At 46.7% G+C, this 20456-nt stretch overlaps 1 protein-coding gene across 1 annotated transcript in view; it reads right to left on the bottom strand.

Annotated features, from left to right (window-relative positions):
• Window positions 1-265: 265 nt before the first annotated feature.
• The window catches only part of ccser1 (coiled-coil serine-rich protein 1), a 1211351-nt gene continuing 1191160 nt past the window's right edge, over window positions 266-20456 (bottom strand). The window contains 1 exon segment of the mRNA XM_038792749.1: window positions 266-859. Within this exon segment, the coding sequence (XP_038648677.1) occupies window positions 359-859 (501 nt within the window). The 3' untranslated portion in view covers window positions 266-358.

Raw genomic sequence — 20456 nt, 5'->3', positions numbered from 1 at the left:
GGTTATACAGAAGGAGGCCCTTCAGCATTTTGCACCTGTGCTGACTCTTTGCGAGAGCTATCCAATTAGTCCCACCCCCCTCCTCTTCCCCCAGTGAAAGCTACCAACTGTCACCTCGGCTGGTTCAATTAAGGTTCCTGTGGAGAATGGCTTTTTCTTCATCGTTTTGGACAGAAACAGCTTTATGAAAAATCAGAGCGGCCAAAGAAATCGCAGAGAATGTAGGAGGCAGCAGTATCAAAAGGCTTGGTGAGTTTCAGAAGGATTTTTTTTTTCCCTTCGGTTCCTGGATGGCTTTCCGCAAGAACAAAAGCAGCGAGAAGTTTTGTATCTTCACCGTGGGCCCGTGCAGCACGTCCTAGCCATCTTTCTGGCCCAGAGCTTGCAAATCAGAGGTGTACAAACTGTGCTGGAGAAAAACATTCTTTCGGCTGTACATGTGCAAAGAGAGTGGTCCGCGGGGAGGCTGCCCGAGCCGGCCTACGAACACGGACTGCTGCCTGGGTACAGTAACTTGATCCTTCCGACCATTTGTTAATTCCAAGACTTCTCCCGCATTGACTGAGGTTTTGATTTTATTCTGCGAAGGACTGCCGCAAGATCCATTGCTCTGAACATTTTGCGCCAGCTCGACAGAAGAGGTCCCAACCCCGCCATTTTTACATTGGACTCCTCGTCCGATTTCTTGTACCTTTTGGTGGCGCCCAACAAATACACTTGAAACTTGACATGTTTTACTATCACAGGCAGCTGCCTGGCCAGGCGATGAATATTTACACAGGTCCTCGGTGGGAATAGGTACTAATCTTCTGTCCCTTGTGCTGAGAGTTTGGCTCACAGTTCTGCTCAGATATGTAGCCTGAGGCAAAAAAAGAGAGGGAGAAAAGAGTCAACAATGCAAAATAGCACATTAGGTAGAATTTCAGACCGGCAATAGAAAGTACATGCAAGATATTTAATGCAAAGCCTTTCCAAGATGTACACTGCAACCTTGCCAACAAGTCTTCATTACTTGCTGGCAAAATGAATTGCCCAAATCAATATTTAATATAGAATTGGAAAGAATAGAAATCGTATGCTGCCTTAATTTGCAGAAGGCATATGTCTTGTCTTACACAAGCCATCTTTCAATGGCTTTATAACGTGTCCTGGTCAATGCAACATGTTTAACACTTGCCATTCAGTTGTAGCTCAGCTGGAAGCACACTTGCCTCTGAACCAGATGGTTAGTGTATTCAGGGCCCACCAATTCCGGAGACTTGAGGACAAAACAAACCCAGCCTCCTTCAGTATTCAGCTGAATATGTGCTGCACTGTCCCAATTTTAAAGTTTTTTTTCCCTCATTTAAGTTGACCTTGAACCTGTTGCCAGGCTGTTTGCCTTCTGTTGAAGCCATTCCATAATATAAATGGGCCATTTCACCGAGGGAAGGGGGAAGTACAATGCTCTGCGTCACTTTGACTGAGCTGTGTCGAGCAAATTATGTCAGCCAGGGCAGTGCGACTGAAATGAGCTTCAAGGAAACACTTTGTCGTTATCAATACTTCAGAGATCTCACCGAATTGACGGAGCGCATTCATTTACCTCTTTTACCCTGTCGAAGTCCTCAATGCTCTCTAGCCAATTGTGCTCTCTACCCTCATCGTTTTAAGGAAAATATGTTTTACAATCGACAGAAATGGGCTGAGAGAATCACTAATGCGAATAATCGTTCTGATTGTTCCATCTGAACGAGTGAGAGTTTTTCATTAAATGGCTGCACTCAAGTAAAATCATGTGAGTTGGGGGGGGGGGGTGGAGGGTCATCTTCGGACCTAATGGGAGCCCCATGGTGCGCGGGGGGGGGGGGGGGGGGGGGGGGTTTCAATTAATGTGTGTTACGGGGGAATTGTCGGCTATACTTTTGTGGTGTTTGGGGGGGGGGGGGTGTTTAAATGCCTGCGGTGGATGTGTGTGTTGGGGGAGGGGGGGGGGATGGATGTGTGTGTGGGGGGGGGGGTGGATGTGTGTGTGTGGGGGGGGGGGGGGGCGGATGCCAGCAAGGTTGTCGGCAAGGGGGAGGGAGCAGGGGGGGGGGGGGGGAGAAGAGATTCCCCCGATACCTCGGTTAGGTAGCATCACTGATCAGGATGTCCTTTGAAGATGGCACCCCAATCTCTTTGCAGGCGGCTGCCGGGTCTATGTGGCCCTGCCCGCCAGAGAGATGGGGTAAACCGCGCCCATTCATTTTTTTTTTGATGTAAGAGGCTCAAGATTTTGCAAGAAAGCTAGCCTGTGCAACTGGAGAGTTACATGCCAGTTTACTGACTTCAGCCTGCCACTTAGCCAAATTCTGGTCAGATTCCGCCCATAGACACTCCAACCTTCATGTAATTTAACCCATCCCTTTGTGTGTTTATAAACAAACTTCTTTCGGTGACTCTAACAGTTGAATCCGGCACTCTAGCCGTGCAATCCTAATCCAGGAGCATCCAATTCAAACTCAAATGCAAAACTACAGCACTCGATAATGTAAAAGGTGTCTGTCAGAGATATACGAATGCAAAATGGAGGACTCATAATTTCCCCCCAAGCAGACATGCGCATTATGTAAAAATCACATCGCAAAAAGATCATGAAACCGAACTAGAAGCGAGCGAAGTAATGATCAGAACATAACAAGAGCACAAATCACCCTGACTGCATGACAATGCAGACTGTAAACAGAAGAAATATTAATACCATAATCACAATCACACTGCATGCCAAGTTCAGCTAGTATTAGAATTTAAATATTGTTTAGTGCACTGCAAATTAATACTGCTTTGGGGAAAATATTAAAGGCCTAAAATATTTCTGGTCATCAGAAACCTTTGCGAGCAACCATTTGTCATCACAATACGGTGATTATGGCATTTTGTCAGTCATTTTAATTGGCTTCCCCATGCTGGCAATCAGCACAATTTTCATATTCATGGGCGAGGTGGCATGATTATTTTGTAGGCTATCTGTTAACTCAAACCCTGAAGTTATTGCTGCCAGTGTTACCAAGCCCTTTATCCTTCCTGAGTACACATTTATCTTCACATTTATAGAGTTTCGAACTAATCGGGTGAAGTTTATTCCTTGGTCAGTCTACAGGAATGTCAGTCTACCATATAAATGCCATCGCAAGTCAAGATCAAGGAGCCTTTTGAGGAGTCCCTGTACTGACAGGCTCTGCCAGCTCAAGCAAACCAACCAGGAATATTATAAAACCCTCAAAAGGAAAATTATGCCCTTTTTAAAAAAACAAAGTCTGGCCAGTTCGGCATTCCCGAATCGTGGGGCCAGTCTCCTCGGTGGCATGTCTGTCAGCTGTGGGGAGTTGGCTGTGCAGCAGCAGTTTAAGGGCTGCTCTACCTTGTTGACGGGGGGCTGACGAGTGCGATCCCGGCCAATGAGCTGGCGGAACAGTCATTTGCGGCGTGAAGCCTGTGGGGCCTTGTTAAGTGGACCAATTAACGTTTAATAGCGGTGATGACCACGCCGGGTAGAGCGCCGGGACGCACGCGGCAGTTCCCGCTCGTTACCACACTTCGAACCTTTTCCATTAAATTGTCCCCATTATCGTTCGTTCAAAAAAGAATTCTTGTCCCACTCCTTCCAATGAAGTTCCAGTTCCAGAACAGAAGCTGCTCTGAAGAAATTCTTAGATATAATCCTCTTTGTTTAACTGAAAATAATGCACTTTTTATTTGACCACAAGAGCAGAATTAGGCCACTGGGCCCATCGAGCCTGCTTCGCCAATCAATGAGATCATGGTCAGATATAATCCTCAACTCCACTTTCCTGCCTTATCCCCATAACTCTTAATTCCCCAAGTCATATTGTGGGACTAGGATGGATGACTGTGGGCTACGTAAACTCATTATTCACTTTCTTTCAAGGCCCGTGTGCGGGTTTAGTAGTCGATACTGAAAAGCTCTAGCGCAGCGGCATCAGATTATCAAAACCCCACCTAGTACAGCATGTTGCCATTCACCCCTGTGGGCTTCATAATGGAACAAACGGTGAACCAACAGTCCAAGGAAGGAAATTAAATTAGTCATAATCACGACACAGAATGCTGCTGACACAATGGTGATTAATTCCCAACAACTGAATCAGAAATTAAGTTGTCAAACCGAAAGGTGGACTTGTTTCCTTCAAACTTTTAATTCCCTTTGTCTGGATAGATTTGCTGTGCTGTGATGGGAATCCAGGACAATCACAAAACCTACCTGATTACTGTCATGCTAATCAGTTGTAATCAGCAGGCTGGTCTGTATTAGATAATTGAAAGGATAAGTGCAAAGAACAAGTGTTCAGCCACAGCTAGGTTGGAAAGACCCTCATGTTTTCAATCAACTGAGAACATCGTTGAGAAAATGATGGGAAAATGGGAACAATAACCTGATCAAGTTTTCAGATCAATAATGCAGTTAATAAACAGTGGGCAGCATCTTGTTGCCCCTCTGTCGTGTACATTTCCGGAGGCGGATCAGCATTGGCAGGAATCTCCAGTCCGGCCAAAGACTGCGGCGCTTTGCATGGCTCACCCGGACAGACGGGGTCACCTTTGATGGGGCCAGAAAATCCCACTGGTGAGAAGGGGCAGGCACGGTGGAACAGTGGTCAGCACTGCTGCCTCACACGCCAGGGAACTGGGTTCAATTCCAACCTTGGGTGACTGCACGTTCTCCCCGTGTGTGCGTGGGTTTCCTCCGGGTGCTCCGCTTTCCACCCACAGTCCAAAGATGTGCAGGTTAGGTGGATTGGCCATGCTAAATTGCCCTTAACAGTCTAAAACGGTGGGTCCGGTTACAGGGTCTATGGGGGTAGGGTGGAGCCATGGGCTTAAGCAGGGTGCTCTATCCAAGGGCCATGCAGACTTGATGGGCTGAATGGCTTCCTATAAATGCTATAATTCTATGAAAATCCCAGCCAGTCTTTTTTCTAAAAGTGATTAAGGTGGTAAATCCAAACATGGAATTTAGCACGTTATCTAGGCTGGCACTGCCGTGTATTAGAGAGGTGGGCGTTGCACTATCAGAGGGACTGTCTTTCCAGCGGGAAGTTAAACTGAAGTCTTGCTTGCCTTCCTGGAGCACCATTTGAAGATGATCAGGGGAGTTATCCTGACGTCCTGAACTCTACATGACCCTCGACCAACATGTTAAAAGCAAATTATTTGGCCATTTATCCCACAATTTGTCGATCCGCACTGTGCACAGATTGGCCGCTGGCATTCCCGATATTGCGACAGTGGCTACCTGTCAAAATCACTTCATTACTGCACTTGTAAAGCACTTTCGGGTGCCTGGAGGAGGTGAAAGGCATTGTGTGAACGCAATTTCTATGATTCTTTACCCTTAGCCTTCACAGTACATTATCATTTATGGAACTGGGTGACACTTCTAATTAGTGGGTGATCCTTTACACTTCTGCGACCTCACACTAACATCTGGGTCAGAAGCCAGAGGGGAATAAATGTTTCCAGATGCAGTGAGGTTTTACAATTTCGTATTGATTTTCCACAAGACGAACATTGCCTCGCAACAGGTACATCACTCCCTACAGAACAAACTCCCTACCGCCCCCGCCCGCCCTCTACAGTACTTTACTTTTCTCAATGGAGGAAGAGTCTTCAGCTGCATCTTCTTTAATATCAGTATTAAATGCCCATCCTACATTGTTTACCCAGTTACCACAATCATAAAGCAAGTCAAAATGACTTCTCGACTTGAAAGGCAATGGCCACACTCGTTCTGTAAAGGTAATTTTGTGTAGCTACAGTAAATTATTTCATTATTGTTCTTGAATTTTTTATGCAGTTGTTGTCCGAAATTTTACTCTTAACGGATCAAACAGAAGTGGCCAGATATTCACGGAGTTGGGGAAACATTCAGCCGACCGTTACAAATGGTTGGAGGGGCCCAAAATGCGCAGGTCCTGCCCCCATTTTGACAGATCCAATTTTAGCTGGCAGAGGGAGGGGAAAAGGCATGATTCATACAACAGGAAACATGAATTCAGCAATGCATGTTAAACTTAGTGCTGAGTTCAAACAGACCCCAATTTGGCTGCTGGAAGGACCTTAATCCATAGTGTAGGAATTACAAATTGATGGAGTAGACATGAATGTTCTTGAATGATGGACAAGGTCTGCTTAAGTGACAAGATCTGAAGTTTTTTTTAAAAATCCCCTACTCTTTAAAGCTCTCAGTGGGAGGTTTAAAAAAAACCTGCATTGGACGGCTTTGATTGACAGACAATCTGCTGGCGATTAGAAGAATAATAACATTACCATCTGGTCATGCCGTTTCAATCAAGGTCTTTGTTGATATTTCCCCCTAGGGCTATTATGTTGTCATAAATGCTTGGCTGAGTTTCAAAAGTCACCTCAGCAGTATGTTCCGAGTTCACAGTTTTAGTGACGGTTTAAAGAGGTGATTGAAGGATAAGTTGTCTTTGATGTGGGGTCTGAATAGGAGATTTTATAAGCAGCAAAGCACCTGAGGCGACTTAAAAGCTTTGAATTGGTTTCTTGAATTTTAGTATTATTCACCATCCAGATAATTCTATCGATTGCTAGAGTTCTCCAAATGGCTCCAGAAGACTTCCCATGATAGGTACTCGGTGAGTGACGATGGAGAACCAAGTCCCAGAGAATGTGGTCGAACCCTCTAACCCTTCAGGCTGCGTTGGCATTTGCCTGTCCATGTGGCCACCTGGGTCCTGTTTCTGGGGTCAGGAAGCCAGATCCAATCCCACCCCTGGCTCCCGACAGTAGAAATAGGGTCCATTGGGTTTGCTGAGTCAGAAAAGTTACTGACTACCTGCCACCTTGGTAGCGAAAAGCCAGCCCAAAGGCCCATTGGCTGGGAGCAGCTCGAAAGAAACTTTAGTTATTTCGATATACAATGTTTCCATGTGACAAATTAGACTCTTTTGAAGTCGAATCATAATCTTAAAGGCAGGATTTACTGGCCCTTCCCACGGTGGGTACCCCATTGGCAGGACAAGTGAGCCAAGAAACGCACCTTAACCATGGGCCGGAGATTTCACCGGCAAGTTGGCTATACCACCAGAAAACACCGCGTGGGACGGGAATCCCACCCCAAGTCTTCATTTGAAGAATACCGGTCTGCATTTACTAAGGAAATATGCATTCATCCCGTAAAGGGGGATGTTTTTCAGATGTTCCTGAACGCAGGAGGTTGACCCCTACGAAATTGGGCCAAAGAAAGGTACAGCTCTTACCCCTGCTTGACTATTCAAGGAGGAACCTTGAAAGAGGGAAATAACTAACATGGAGGACAGAGGGAGTGGGACATTCAGGATAGAGGGAGTGGGGAGGGGTGGCGGGTGTGCAGTGTGGTTGGAGGGGGGGGGGTGCGGGTGCTGGATGAGGGGCCTGGAAACAAAAGTAGCACCAGGGTCCATGATTTCTTATCCTGGCCAAGCTGCTCTCTGAAGGTGCTGATTCATGGTTAGGGTATGGATCCATGCATGCCAGCAGCTCGCTGGCATCTTCACCAGCTGGCTATTCTACTTGGGTGGGCTGCAAGTTGCCAGGCTGCCCGTTATCCCAAGAGGCTGAACCAATCCAGTGCGCCTCAGTCCATTTGGACAGCTTCTCAGCATGCAGGAGTCACTAAATAATCATCAGGAATAAGATGTGGGCTTTTTCCTAACACCTAGCTCAGTAGCAGTATGACTGTCAGACCTGACCTGGTTAGGGTTAGGGTTAGGGTTAGGGTTATGGGCCTCACGGTAGCATGGTGGTTAGCATCAATGCTTCACAGCTCCAGGGTCCCAGGTTCGATTCCCGGCTGGGTCACTGTCTGTGTGGAGTCTGCACGTCCTCCCCGTGTGTGCGTGGGTTTCCTCCGGGTGCTCCGGTTTCCTCCCACAGTCCAACGATGTGCGGGTTAGGTGGATTGGCCATGCTAAATTGCCCGTAGTGTAAGGTTAATGGGGGGATTGTTGGGTTACGGGTATACGGGTTACGTGGGGTTAAGTAGGGTGATCATTGCTCGGCACAACATCGAGGGCCGAAGGGCCTGTTCTGTGCTGTACTGTTCTATCTATCTCTAATACTTGGGTTTTTAACTGTACATGAATAGCACATGTACTTGATCCCTCAATATTTTAATTACTTTTGAACTTTTTAAACTCTGAATCAAGTTTTGCCTTAAAAACGGATTCCCACTCAAGACAAAAGCAAAATGCTGCACATGCCACAAATCTGAGGGGTTGGTTTAGCACAGTGGGCTAAACAGCTGGCTTGTAATGTAGAACAATGCCAGCAGCGTGGGTTCAATTCCCGTACCGGCCTCCCCGAACAGGCACCGGAATGTGGTGACTAGGGGCTTTTCACAGTAACTTCATTGAAGCCTACTTGTGACAATAAGTGATTATTATTCTAAAACAGAAACCGCAGGAAATATTTTGCAGGTCAGGCAGCGGCTGTAGAAAGAGAAACTGAATTAACATTTCGGGTTGATGGCCTTTCATTAAAACTGGCAAAATTCGAGAACTGTAACATGTTTTAAGGAAGTACGGAGGCAAGAGAAGGAAGGATGGAAAAGACCAACCAAAACCGCAGGTTTGAGATTGGTTGGAAAGCACGACCCGTTAAAATGACCGGAAACACGTGGTCATGCTTATGGACTGATCAGGGTGTTCAGCAAAGGGATATCACCCAACCTGCATGAATCTACACGCACTAATAATGAATCTTAATCATAGAATAAAGTCTGTTCTCATCATACACAAGAAGTTTCAATGCTCACTTTATTTGAAAGACAGAACGGAAGCGACAATACACAGATTAATAAGAAAACTGTGGGCAGGCTTTAGCGTGTCTCATGTTACATTTATAATCTAGTATGATTATTTATTTTTTTTAATTTAGAGTACCCAATTCATTTTTTCCAGTTATGGGGCAATTTAGCATGGCCAATCCACCTAGCCTGCACACCTTTGGGTTGTGGGGCCGAAACCCACGCAAACACGGGGAGAATGTGCAAACTCCACACGGACAGTGACCCAGAGTCGGGATCAAACCTGGGACCTCAGCGCCATGAGGCAGCAGGGCTAACCCACTGTGCCACCGTGTTGCCCATCTAGTATGATTATTAAATGCCACACTCTTGATGTCCGCAAAGAGAAATAAGTGTAGAGGTGCCACACACTTGAGTTTCTTCCAAACACGATGCGATCTTTATTCGGGAAATGTTGCTGATACAATACTAAGATGGGAAACTAAAGCCTGTGCAGACACTCTGGTGATGTCACTACAGATCACGTGACATTCCACCAGCAGAGATGTATTATTTAACAATGGAACCTTGTCAGATTTGGCTCAGTGGCAGAACCTCTGAACAGGAAGGTGGTTGGTTCAAATCCCACCTTCTGCACAAAACCTAGGCTGGCACCTCAATACATTACTGAGGGGGTGCTGCACTGTCTGAGGTGTCATCTTTTCATCAAAACATTAAAGCAAGGGCCTTGTCTACTCTTCCAGAAGCAATTGAAAGATCCCGCAATGTTATTTATATAAAAGCGAAGGAGATTGCCTGGTGTCCTGGATAGTATTTGCTCCTCAACCAACATCACGGCTACAAAATAGTGCAATAGCAAGTTTTTTGTGCTCAACTAAAAAAGCTGATAGGGCCTCAGCTTAGCCTCCCAGCTGATAGATCAATTCAGTACAACACTGAAGTGCTTGCCTTGTTTATGTGCCAGAGTCTCTGAAACAAGCCTTGAACTCACCACATTTTGGTTCAGAGGTGTGAGTGCTACCATTAAGTGATGGGAAACAATAACGTAAATACAGAGCAGGGATCAATCCTCAGGCAAGTGCTGAATGAGCACAACGCCCGTCTCCAATTTAACAGCAACATGAGTTGAGTGAGGTGGGTTACACTCCATGCTACTTCACATTGTCATCCTCATAAAGCAGCTATGCAAGAACCAAGGGCGATATTCTCCGCCGGCTCCAAAAATCACGGAGGCCGTCGTGAACTCAGCCGAGGTTCACAACGGCCTCGGGGCCCGCTCCCCGCACCTAATTCAGCCCCATCCAGGGGGCTAGAAACGGGCCCCCGTCGTTCCCGGCCGCCGGAAATGACGCCCAAACAGCGCTTCGCGGATGACATCAGCGCGCAGACGACACGAACCCGCGCATGCGCGGTGCCGTCGTTCTCCACCGCCGCCTGGCAAGACGTGGTGGCTTGATCTTGCCGGGCGGCGGAGGGGAAAGAGTGCATCCGTTTTGGACGCTGGCCCGACGATCGGTGGGCACCGATCGCGGGCCTGTCCCCTCCCGAGCACAGTCGCTCCCGTCCCAATCGGGCCCCTGGATGCCCCAAATGGGCATCTGGCGCCGTTTCACGAATGCAGCGACCATGAAAAACGGCGAGTGGCGATTTTTCCAAGGGTGGGGGGGGGGGGGGGAGAATCGCGGGGGCGCCAGGGGGGCGTAAAAATTGTCGGGAGGCCCTCCCACGGTTCTCCCATGCCACGTGGGGAGCGGAGAATTCTGCCCTAAGTTTCAGACCACAACTCATTGCTAGCATCAGTGCGTGTGCTAGCCCTGCACTGTACGATAAAGGCAAATGTCCTTCCAACAGACCTACAACCCGACACTGACAACATCAAACACTGAAGCTGATGCACTGTTCGGTAGGTGTGACAACTCCGAAAGAAAAATACTGATGAGAAGCTACGAAGCAATGCTGGCTTGTGATGTGACAACTGCTTTTGGGAGGAGGGTATTCTACCAGTGTTAACTGATTGCTTTATTTAATCTCTGCTGACAATTAAAACTAGCGGGTGGGGCCAGAACCTCTCTTGTACTGGCTGATCTTCCTGACAATTTTATGAAGTCCATCCTCCTCTTCCAATTTTGCCACATTGGGGGAGTCCCATTGGAAATCTCATTGGTGTCTGTAACCATCCTGAGACAGAAACACCATGGGTATGAAAGCGCCAACAGGGCAAATACACCTTGACAAAGGATTGGCTGAAATATGACAGTTTTGTGCCTTTTTATGATCTCCAGGGCAATTTACGCCACCTCCAGCAACTCAGGATGTTCATTCAAACTGGGCATTCCATATACCAGGCATGTAGTGAATCCAACCTCTGGGAAGAACAAGCTAGGCTGGTATGCTTCAAATTAATTTCAAAATGAAGCACTTGCTCATTTGAAATGGACACTTTACAGAAGAAACGTACGAATATGTGGTCCGGTATCAATACATTCTGTAGCCCTGGCCACAACATTACTGCCTGCAGACCAGCCCATGGTGAGAAAAACTATGTCTGCAAGTCCTTGCCGTCGAAGGCAAAGCAGTGGTAATAACAGTTGAAAACATTAAGAAAACTCAAAAGGGCTTCACCAGACACTTTAAATATCCTTATGATCTTTGCACAGCTGCTATTTTTCCCCCTTTATCAAACCTACAAAGCCAAAGATCAGAGCCTGGACAGGGGCAAACCATTAATCCAGTTCCTTGGCTGCTCCAAAAACCAATTCAAATTGAATCCAATTCATGGTCCCGACAAGAGAGATATAAACCAGATCCAGGCATTACACCTGACCTCACACTCATCTTAGCCAAAAGGCCGAGAGACGATGCAGAGCCGCCTCTATTAATTGAGGAAAGAGCTATGAAGGGCAGTGTCCAAAATCTTCACACCCGTCAGCCACGTCGGGGGGCCTTGAATGAGCTGAGCATCAGATCAGACAGGCCTAAAAGTTCACTCCAATTAGAGATGGACTAGATTCAGAATTACAGCTTCTCAAGCTTCTCTAAAGTTATCTTAAAATTGTTGACTTGCACCAAATTGGCGATGTGCCATCAAAGTCATTGTAAACCATATTCCAGCTTCTCAAGAGTATCCAGGCAAGAGGCCATCTGAGTTTGGCCCCTGCAAGGGCGCATATCAGGGGCGGCATCTATGCCCTGTTCCGAGCTGCAAAAAAAGGCTATTTTTTTCTCGAAGTGACCATTTTGTTTCACTCTGGGCTACGGTGTAATTTAGATCAAAATCTACATCCTTGTCTCTGTGTTGCCAGTAACTGAGAGGCACTGTGCTCATTAGTGACAACATCCACAAACAAATGGCTTCCTTCCAGTCACAAGAATTTCTTTCCATACCCAGGACTCAAGGGAGGGATGTTTGTCTTTGTAGTGTCGACTGAGATAAGCCAGTAGCATCCACAGCACTTCAGTTCTTCTCGTGGTTTCCCTTTTGCACTTGAACAGAACTGTCAGTGGAGGTCTGAATATCATGGCGTTGTGTGAAATGTAAAAAATCTACTCATTAGAGCCTTCACTTTTTTTTTTAACAAGCCACGAGTTGCAAGAAAGCAAGTAACTTGTCATTTTCAGCATCTTTCCATAAATCACCCAGAATACCCAGTAAGGACCCACAGGATTCGATTTATATCCCTTGAGTGCAACAGCCTCATAAAGCATGAGCACCAATGTTCCAACTGAGTTACGGTCAGTAACCATGAATAGAATATAAATCATTTTCCACAGCAGCTCATTGTATTTACTGTTTACTCTTTTCAGAGGAACAGGGAGATTAATCTATGCTGATGACAATGTCTTTGGTACTCAAACAAGTGACTTTTCCACCCCTGAGACCAGGCTCACTGAGGATATGAAACTTATGGAATAAAACTTTCTGTGGTGGAGTCTTCAATAAAGTAGCACAAACTCTGCCTTTCGCTCGCACAACACACATTCTCCTCGTAAACCTACTATCATCCTAAATGGCCCACTCCTCAAATGAAACACTCACTCACCCTGTTTACTTGGGTGTTTAACTCAATACCGATTAATACCAGCTGAAAACTGCTGAGGAAGTCGAAAGCTGAAATGACCTATTTGCCCAGCAAATGAAAGCAAGAATGTTGCAACTGCTAGAAATCTGAAGTCAAGACAGGAAATGGTGGATGAATTCAGCAGGTCAGGTAGCATCTGCGATCTGTGGAGAGAGATACGGGCCGGATTCTCCGATCCCGCGCCGGGTTGGAGAATCGCCGGGGGGGGGGGGGGGGGGGGGCAGCGAGTGATCTCGGAGAATCGCCACCAATCGCGCCAGCGCCAGTCGCGGTTCTCTGGTGTTTCTCCGTGCTCGACGGGCCGAGTGTCCGGCGAGTCGCACCGGCGTTGCTTGTGTATGGTCCTACCCAGTGGGACCTGGTGGGGAAACGGGGGGAGCCGACTCTGGGGGTGGGGGGTGGCCTCCATGGTGGCCAGACCCTCGATCGAGGGCAACCGATCGGCGGGCGGGCTCATTCTGGGGGAGGCCTATGTTCCTCCGTGCCGGGCCCCTGTATGGCTCTGCCATACTGCCCGGGGGCCAGCGCGGAGATGGCCGTGGCGCGCATGTGCGGACCCACGCCGGCCATGGCGTGTGCATGCACGGACCCCTGCCGGCCATGGCGGGCCGGCTTTTGGCGCTGGAGCAGCGCACAGCACTCTGGCACCGTTCTCGCCCCCTAGAAAGGGGTGAATACCTGGGCCTGGAGGCCTGTTGACGCTGGTGTCGCTCGCGGCGGTTTTGACCATCATATTCCGTTGACATTTTAAAATGGTATGCCCCAATTTGGAAGTCCCACTCCCATTTCTCACATCTGAGTTTTACCAGTGGGGGAAAATATGATGGGGAATGACTCACATGAGGGAAACTCAAACTGAGTTGGGCCTTTTGGAATCAGTGCTGAGTTCAAACATACCCCATTTTGGCTGTGTCGAGGGCCTAATCTGCAGTGTGAGAGTCACAAATTTCTGGAGGAATCGTAAAGGCTCATGAGGAAAGATAAGCAGTGTAATTCTCCTTTAGTGGGATCCTCTGGTCCACCGACAGCGCACCCACGCCTGCAGGTTTCCTGACGGCATGAGGTGGCCACAATGAGAAACCCCATTGGCCGGCTACAGGAATGGAGAATCCCTCTGCAGGCGGGGACATGCCGCACGGGAAAATGCGGCTGGCGGATGAGAGAATCCTGCCCAATGCCCATGGATTTGTTAAGCTATAAAGTTATTCAAATCCAGAGTCCTTTAATTCTTTTAGAACATTCTTTATTGACATAACCATTCCATGATTATTGATGCTTGGCTGAGTTCCACAACCTACAGTTTCCCCAGCAGCTGGTTGTAGGTTCACGTTATGATTGACAGCCCAAAGAGGACATTGAAGGATGAGCTGCATTTTATGGGTCATGAGTGCAATTCTATTTGTTCTTATAAGGGTTTTTAAGTAATTGAGGGGCTTTAAAAGTTAGATTGACATGAATAATTGTTTTTACTACTGTATAGCAAAGGCTATAATTGATATTTCTACCTTTGTTTTATTTCATCTCAACATGGCTCCTGAGGTCTTCACGCCACAGAACATAGAACTTACAGTGAAGAAGGAGGCCATTCGGCCTATTAAGTCTGCACCCTCACTTCCACCCTATCCCGTAACCCAATAACCCCTCCTAGCTTTTTGGTCACTAAGGGCAATTTAGCGTGGCCAATTCACCTAACCTGCATGCCTTTGGACTGCGGGAGGAAACCGGAGAACCCGGAGGAAACCCACACACACACGGGGAGAACGTGCAGACTCTGCACCGACAATAACCCAGCGGGGAATCGCACCATGGTGGATACTGTGTTAATTGGCATGGAGGGGGAAAGAACAAAGGCTATTGGGTGAGGGCATGGATTGACATGAGTTGGCATTAAGTTGGCATGGAGGCTTCATGGATCCCAAGTCAGTAGGTGGGGATATTGGTGACATGAGTTATGCAGATGGGACATGGGGAGTGAATGGGGGAAGAGGTGTGATTGGGTGAAGGATGGCAGGCCTATTATTTAATAAAACAACTGGGATGAAGTCTCTCAGAGCTGAGGCAGGCCTTTTCAACAGCCAGCTGACACTCGACAGCCCCTGAGGCCAGTGGTCAGTGTCGTGAGGCTGCAGGCCCCCAGAAAACCCCTCTCCCAGGCCGAAAATTCAATCTGATGGGGCGCTTTTTACCAAGGTGGATACAGTGAGCCAGGAAATTTCCTAACTCATGCTATCTGCCTTGAGAGGGAAAATCAGACCTCCCAACCCGGCTTGTGTCTCCATATCTACTGCCTAACCTACTGAGAATTTGCCAAGCACGACAGCTCTCCCTCCACTCACTGTGGCAGATGTTCATCTGCTCTTGCAATCTACTATTCAGTGATGGAGTATTGTGCTATTGTGGTAAAACCATGTTGCCAGTTCACATTGAGATATTCCAACTGCCAACAGCATGCTCTCTTTGAGACACTGAAAGATAGCTGAACTTCCTGAATTCCTTCCAATCTTTCTGATTAACTTGTCCATGAGAAGAACAGACAGCTGATCCTCATGTAAAACATCAATCAGAAGTCAACAGGCTACATTGCCGTTGGGTACCTTCTGCTCTTCTTTCAAACTAAACAGACACAGTATGGTCCAAAACATAATCTATAGCGTCTTTGCCTCGCAGTAAAATATGGTGGAAGTCTCTCACCTTCCCCTTCCTTTTTCAGCGTTATTGGATAGTACAACCTGGGTTTGGCATCCTCTGGGCACCACACCACCTCCTGTTTAAGAATAAGCGCTGTCCACCACTATCCACCATTTGATGTATAATCCTGTGTACTCTGCAAACAATGGGGATGATGGCATGGTGGTAATGGCACTGGATTAGTAATCCAGAGGCCCAGTCAAATACCCTGGGGACATGGTTCAAATCCCACCACGACAGCTGGTGGAATTTAAAATTCAGTGAACAAATCTGGAATATAAAGTTGGTCTCAGTAAAGGTGACCATGAAACTATCACCGATTATCATAAAAAACCCATCTGGTTCACTCATACCCTTTCGGGAAGGAAATCTTTACCTATGTGTCTCTAGACCCACAGCAATGAGGTTGACTCTTCAAATGCCCTCTGAAACAGTTGAAGGGCAATTAGCAATGGGCAACAAATGGTGGCCTTAGAAGCGACATTCTCATCCCATCAAATAAGATAAAAGACAGAAGCGGTCCTACAGGTTAGGCATGTCTGCAAAGCCTCCCAGTTACCATTGTCCAAATTTAGTCCGATCTCAAAATAAAGTACTCGCATTACTGTTTTGCCAATTCTTGTATGATTGCTATATTTGCAATAAACAGAAGTATGTAACAGTATTCAACCATGGTCTTGTCCTCTACTCACTGGATGTCTCAATTAGCAACAAATCAAAGTGCTGTAAACAGTAGGCATAAATATTAATTGTAAATGCAAAAGGTTAATTGTTCCTTCAACTGTTCTCGGTACTGCAAAAAGTGAAAAATATTTCAAGGGAATGGAATGATCATGCATGAGTTAATAAAGTGTGTGTTTTCCTGTGGATTTGTTTTTGAGCATATTTTGGACTGCAGCCACAGAATCATTCTCTGTTGACAAAGGTACTGATAAGTCACGGCTAGTCTAGCTCGGCTGACCTGTTGATCGTGGACGACCGCTTGTTCCGATCGCGTCTTTCTTCAGGCGACGAAAACAAAGATGACAGACACTGAGACCCGCATATCAGATGTCACACCTCACTCTTTTAAATGGAAATCTTTTAACTCAATATAGATGTGGCGCCAATAGCTTGAGGTGAAACGGTTTCGTTTCCAGCAATGCATTTTACTTTTTAATTGGCGTAAAGCCTGACATCTGCATATGAAAAAAGCCCCCCCCCCCGCCGTAAGACATTTGAAATAAACAATGTGTCGGCGGCTGCCAGAGTACAAGCATGTCTCTGGAGAGACCGTTAGTGCAAAATATCAGCAGAATGACAGGCGTAAAGATGGTGAACTGAAACTTATGAGGGCTCGTCAACGGATTGGAAACAGGTTGTCAGACAGCAATTGGGAAATGAGATTAGGCGCAGCATTTGCAAACTTAACATTGAGTTCAGAAACATCGGCACCCAGCAGTCCAAAGGTTCGGAAAGTATTTCATAGAATTTACAGTGCAGAAGGAGGCCATTCGGCCCATCGAGTCTGCACTGGCTCTTGGAAAGAGCACCCGACCCAAGCCCACACCTCCACCCTATCCCCATAACACAGAAACCCCACCTAACACTAAGGGGCATTTGGACCCCGAGGGCAATTTATCATGGCCAATCCACCTAACCTGCACATCTTTGGACTGTGGGAGGAAACCGGAGCACCCGGAGGAAACCCACGCACACACGGGGAGAACGTGCAGACTCCACACAGACAGTGACCCAGCGGGGAATCGAACCTGGGACACTGGCGCTGTGAAGCATTTGTGCTATCCACAATGCTACCGTGCTGCCCTATTTCGCTCAGTTAAGTTCCAAGTGGAAGCGGTAAAGGTTCATCACTGATGCTCCCGCCACGGGGCTTTCAGACATTGGAACAGTGTTGAAGATTTGAGCTTTACGGTTAGCTGACATGCTGGGAACATAAATCGGGGCACATGTGGGCACGTCCGCTGCCAGTTCCCATTCATTTTATTATTCCCGCTCGTGGCATAACCGCAGGAGCATCACAGGGGTTGTACTTGCCATTTTTGTACATAAAGGTGGCTGAAATAAGAGGGCAAACTCGGAGAAGATCAAAAAAAAAACCCTTACTCCAAAGAGGTCAACCTTGCAGAGAAACAGGAGCAAGAAGAAACATGAAAATTTGAATTCTATTCATGAATGTCCTGTTCAAGGTCACGAACGATAATTGGTTCCAATATTCCACAAAGACATTAAAAATAATTATTTTCAGGGTGTGGCCATCACGAGCAGTGGTGCTGGTGACGGCGATGGTGGACCTTCTCTCAACCCGCTGCAGCAGCCAGCTACAAGTTAGCAGTCCGCTGTGCCATTTCAAAAGGCAGTTAAGAGTCCACCGTATTGGTGCACGACTGGAGTCATTTCCTGAAGGAAAAGGGACCCGTTGAACTTTTGCGCCAATATCACAGTTTCATGGTCATTTGACTGATGCCAGCTTCTATTTTCAGATTTAAAACAAATGAATTCAAATTCTCATTTCAATGAATAAAGGACAATTGAGCTATTCCTTTTAGACTTTTCCTCTGACCTGCCCTGTAATTTTGATAATTGTGTGATCCATTGTTTCCGGTTGCATATTCTGCAAAATCTCCCTTTCAACAGCATAGAAAACATATCGGTTTCGCAGTGTTAGCAACTCCTCAGGTCCATGTCTATATGCAGCAAGACCTGGGCAACAATCAGCCTTGGGCTGATGACAAGTGGCAAGGAACATTCATACTCCGCAAGTACCAGGCAATGACCATCTCCAATAAGACAGAATCAAATCATCTCCCCTTGACATTCAGTGGCATTACCATTGCTGAATCCCCCACTATCAATGTCCTGGGGCTCACAATTGACCAGAAATTGAACTGGATGAGCCATATACATCTACAAGAGCAAGTCAGAGACTGGGAACCCTTTGGTGAATAACTCACCTCCTGACTCCGCAAAGCCTGCCCACCATCAACAAGGCACAATTCAGGAGTGTTACAGAATATTCTTCACAGATTGGATCAAATTCCCAGGGTACTTAAGGAAGTGGCCCTTGAAATAGTGGATGCATTGGTGGTCATCTTCCAAGATTCTATAGACTCTGGAACAGTTGCTATAGATTGGCAGGTAGCTAATGTAAATCGACTATATAAAAAGGGAGGTGGAGAGAACACAGGGAATTATAGACCAGTCAGCCTGATGTCAGTAGCGGGGACCGTGCTAGTGTCTATTATAAAAGACTTAATAGCAGAACACTTGGAAAACAGTGGTAGGATGGGACAGAATCAACATGGATTTACGAAAGGGAAATCATGCTTGGCGAATCTAATGGAATTCTTTGAGGATGTAACTAGTAGAGTTGACGGAGGGGAGCCAATGGCTGTGGTTTATTTGGACTTTCCGAAGGCTTTCTACAAAGTCCCACACAAGAGTAAAATCAAAGTACATAGGATTGGGAGTAGTGTACTGAGATGGACAGGAAACTGTTGGTAGACAGGAAACAATGAGTGGCAGGCAGTTACGAGTGGGATACCGCAGGGATCGGTGCTGGTACCCCAGATATTCATTTTTAAAAAAATATAAATTTAGAATACCCAATTCATTTTTTACAATTAAGGGGCAATTTAGCGTGGCCAATCCACCTAGCCTGCACATCTTTGGGTTGTGGGGGCGAAACCCACGCAAACACGGGGTGAATGTGCAAACTCCACACGGACAGTGATCCAGAGCCGGGATCGAACCTGGGACCTTGGCACCGTGAGGCCGCAGTCCTAACCCCAGATATTCATAATATGTATTAGTGATGTAGACGAGGGAACTAAATGTAATATCTCCAAATTTGCAGATAACACAGAGCTGGGTGGGGAGGGTAAGCTGTGAGGAGGACGCAGAGATGTTTCAGTGTGAATGAATGGGCAAATGCATGACATGTGCAGTATAATGTCTATAAATGTGAGGCTGTCAACTTTAGTAGCAGAAATAAGAAGGCAGATTATTATCTGAATGTCTACAAATTGAGAAAGGGGAATGTGGAACAAGACCTGGGTGTCATTGTACACCGGTCACTGAAGGTAAGCATGCATGTATTGCAGGCGGTAAAGAAGGCAAATGGTATGTTTGCTTTCACTGCGAGAGGATTCGAGTGCAGGGCTGTCTTGCTGAAATTATACAGGACTTTGTGAGACCATACCTGGAATATTGTGTGCGGTTTTGGTCTCCTTATCTGAGGATGGATGTTTTTGCTACAGAGGGAGTGTGATGGAACCATCAATTCACCAGACACGTGTTTTCCGATATGAATATAGGCTTTAATCTACTTACTACAGAGCCAGCCTGTTACCTGTCGATGAACTCTCGGTGAACTGCAGGCTGACTCTGGACAAGGGTATTTAAACAGCAGCACAAGGGGGAGGAGTCGTGGGCAGAGCCGAGGGTGGAGCCCTGTACAAGCTCCTGAGCATTCCCAGAGCTACTCCCCCTAGTGGTCGGATAACGCCACTGCGCTTACAAAGATACAGTGTGAATTACCATGTTACATTCACCACAGAGTGCAGCAAAGGTTTATTAGATTGATAGCTGCGATGGCGAGACTGACGTATGAGGAGAGATTAAGGAGGATTTTATTCACTGGAATTTAGAAGAATAAGGGGGGGAATCTGATAAACCTATAAAATCATAAAAGGATTCGACAGGGATGTTCCTGATGGCGGGGGAGTCTAGAACCAGGGGTCACAGTCTGAGAAAACGGGGTAAACTGTGATAATGTAAACCCTCGGCAACCACCAGTAGACGAAGGCAACAGATATTTATTTACAGGCAGAAATTACTTACATGTAAACATCACGGCAAAACAGTTACTCCCACCAAGGTGTCCAGACCTTGACTGT

The sequence above is a fragment of the Scyliorhinus canicula genome, chromosome 3 (genome assembly GCF_902713615.1).
Source record: "Scyliorhinus canicula chromosome 3, sScyCan1.1, whole genome shotgun sequence".
In the NCBI taxonomy this organism is placed as follows: Eukaryota; Metazoa; Chordata; class Chondrichthyes; order Carcharhiniformes; family Scyliorhinidae; genus Scyliorhinus; species Scyliorhinus canicula.
This window is presented reverse-complemented; position numbering and strand designations above follow the sequence as displayed.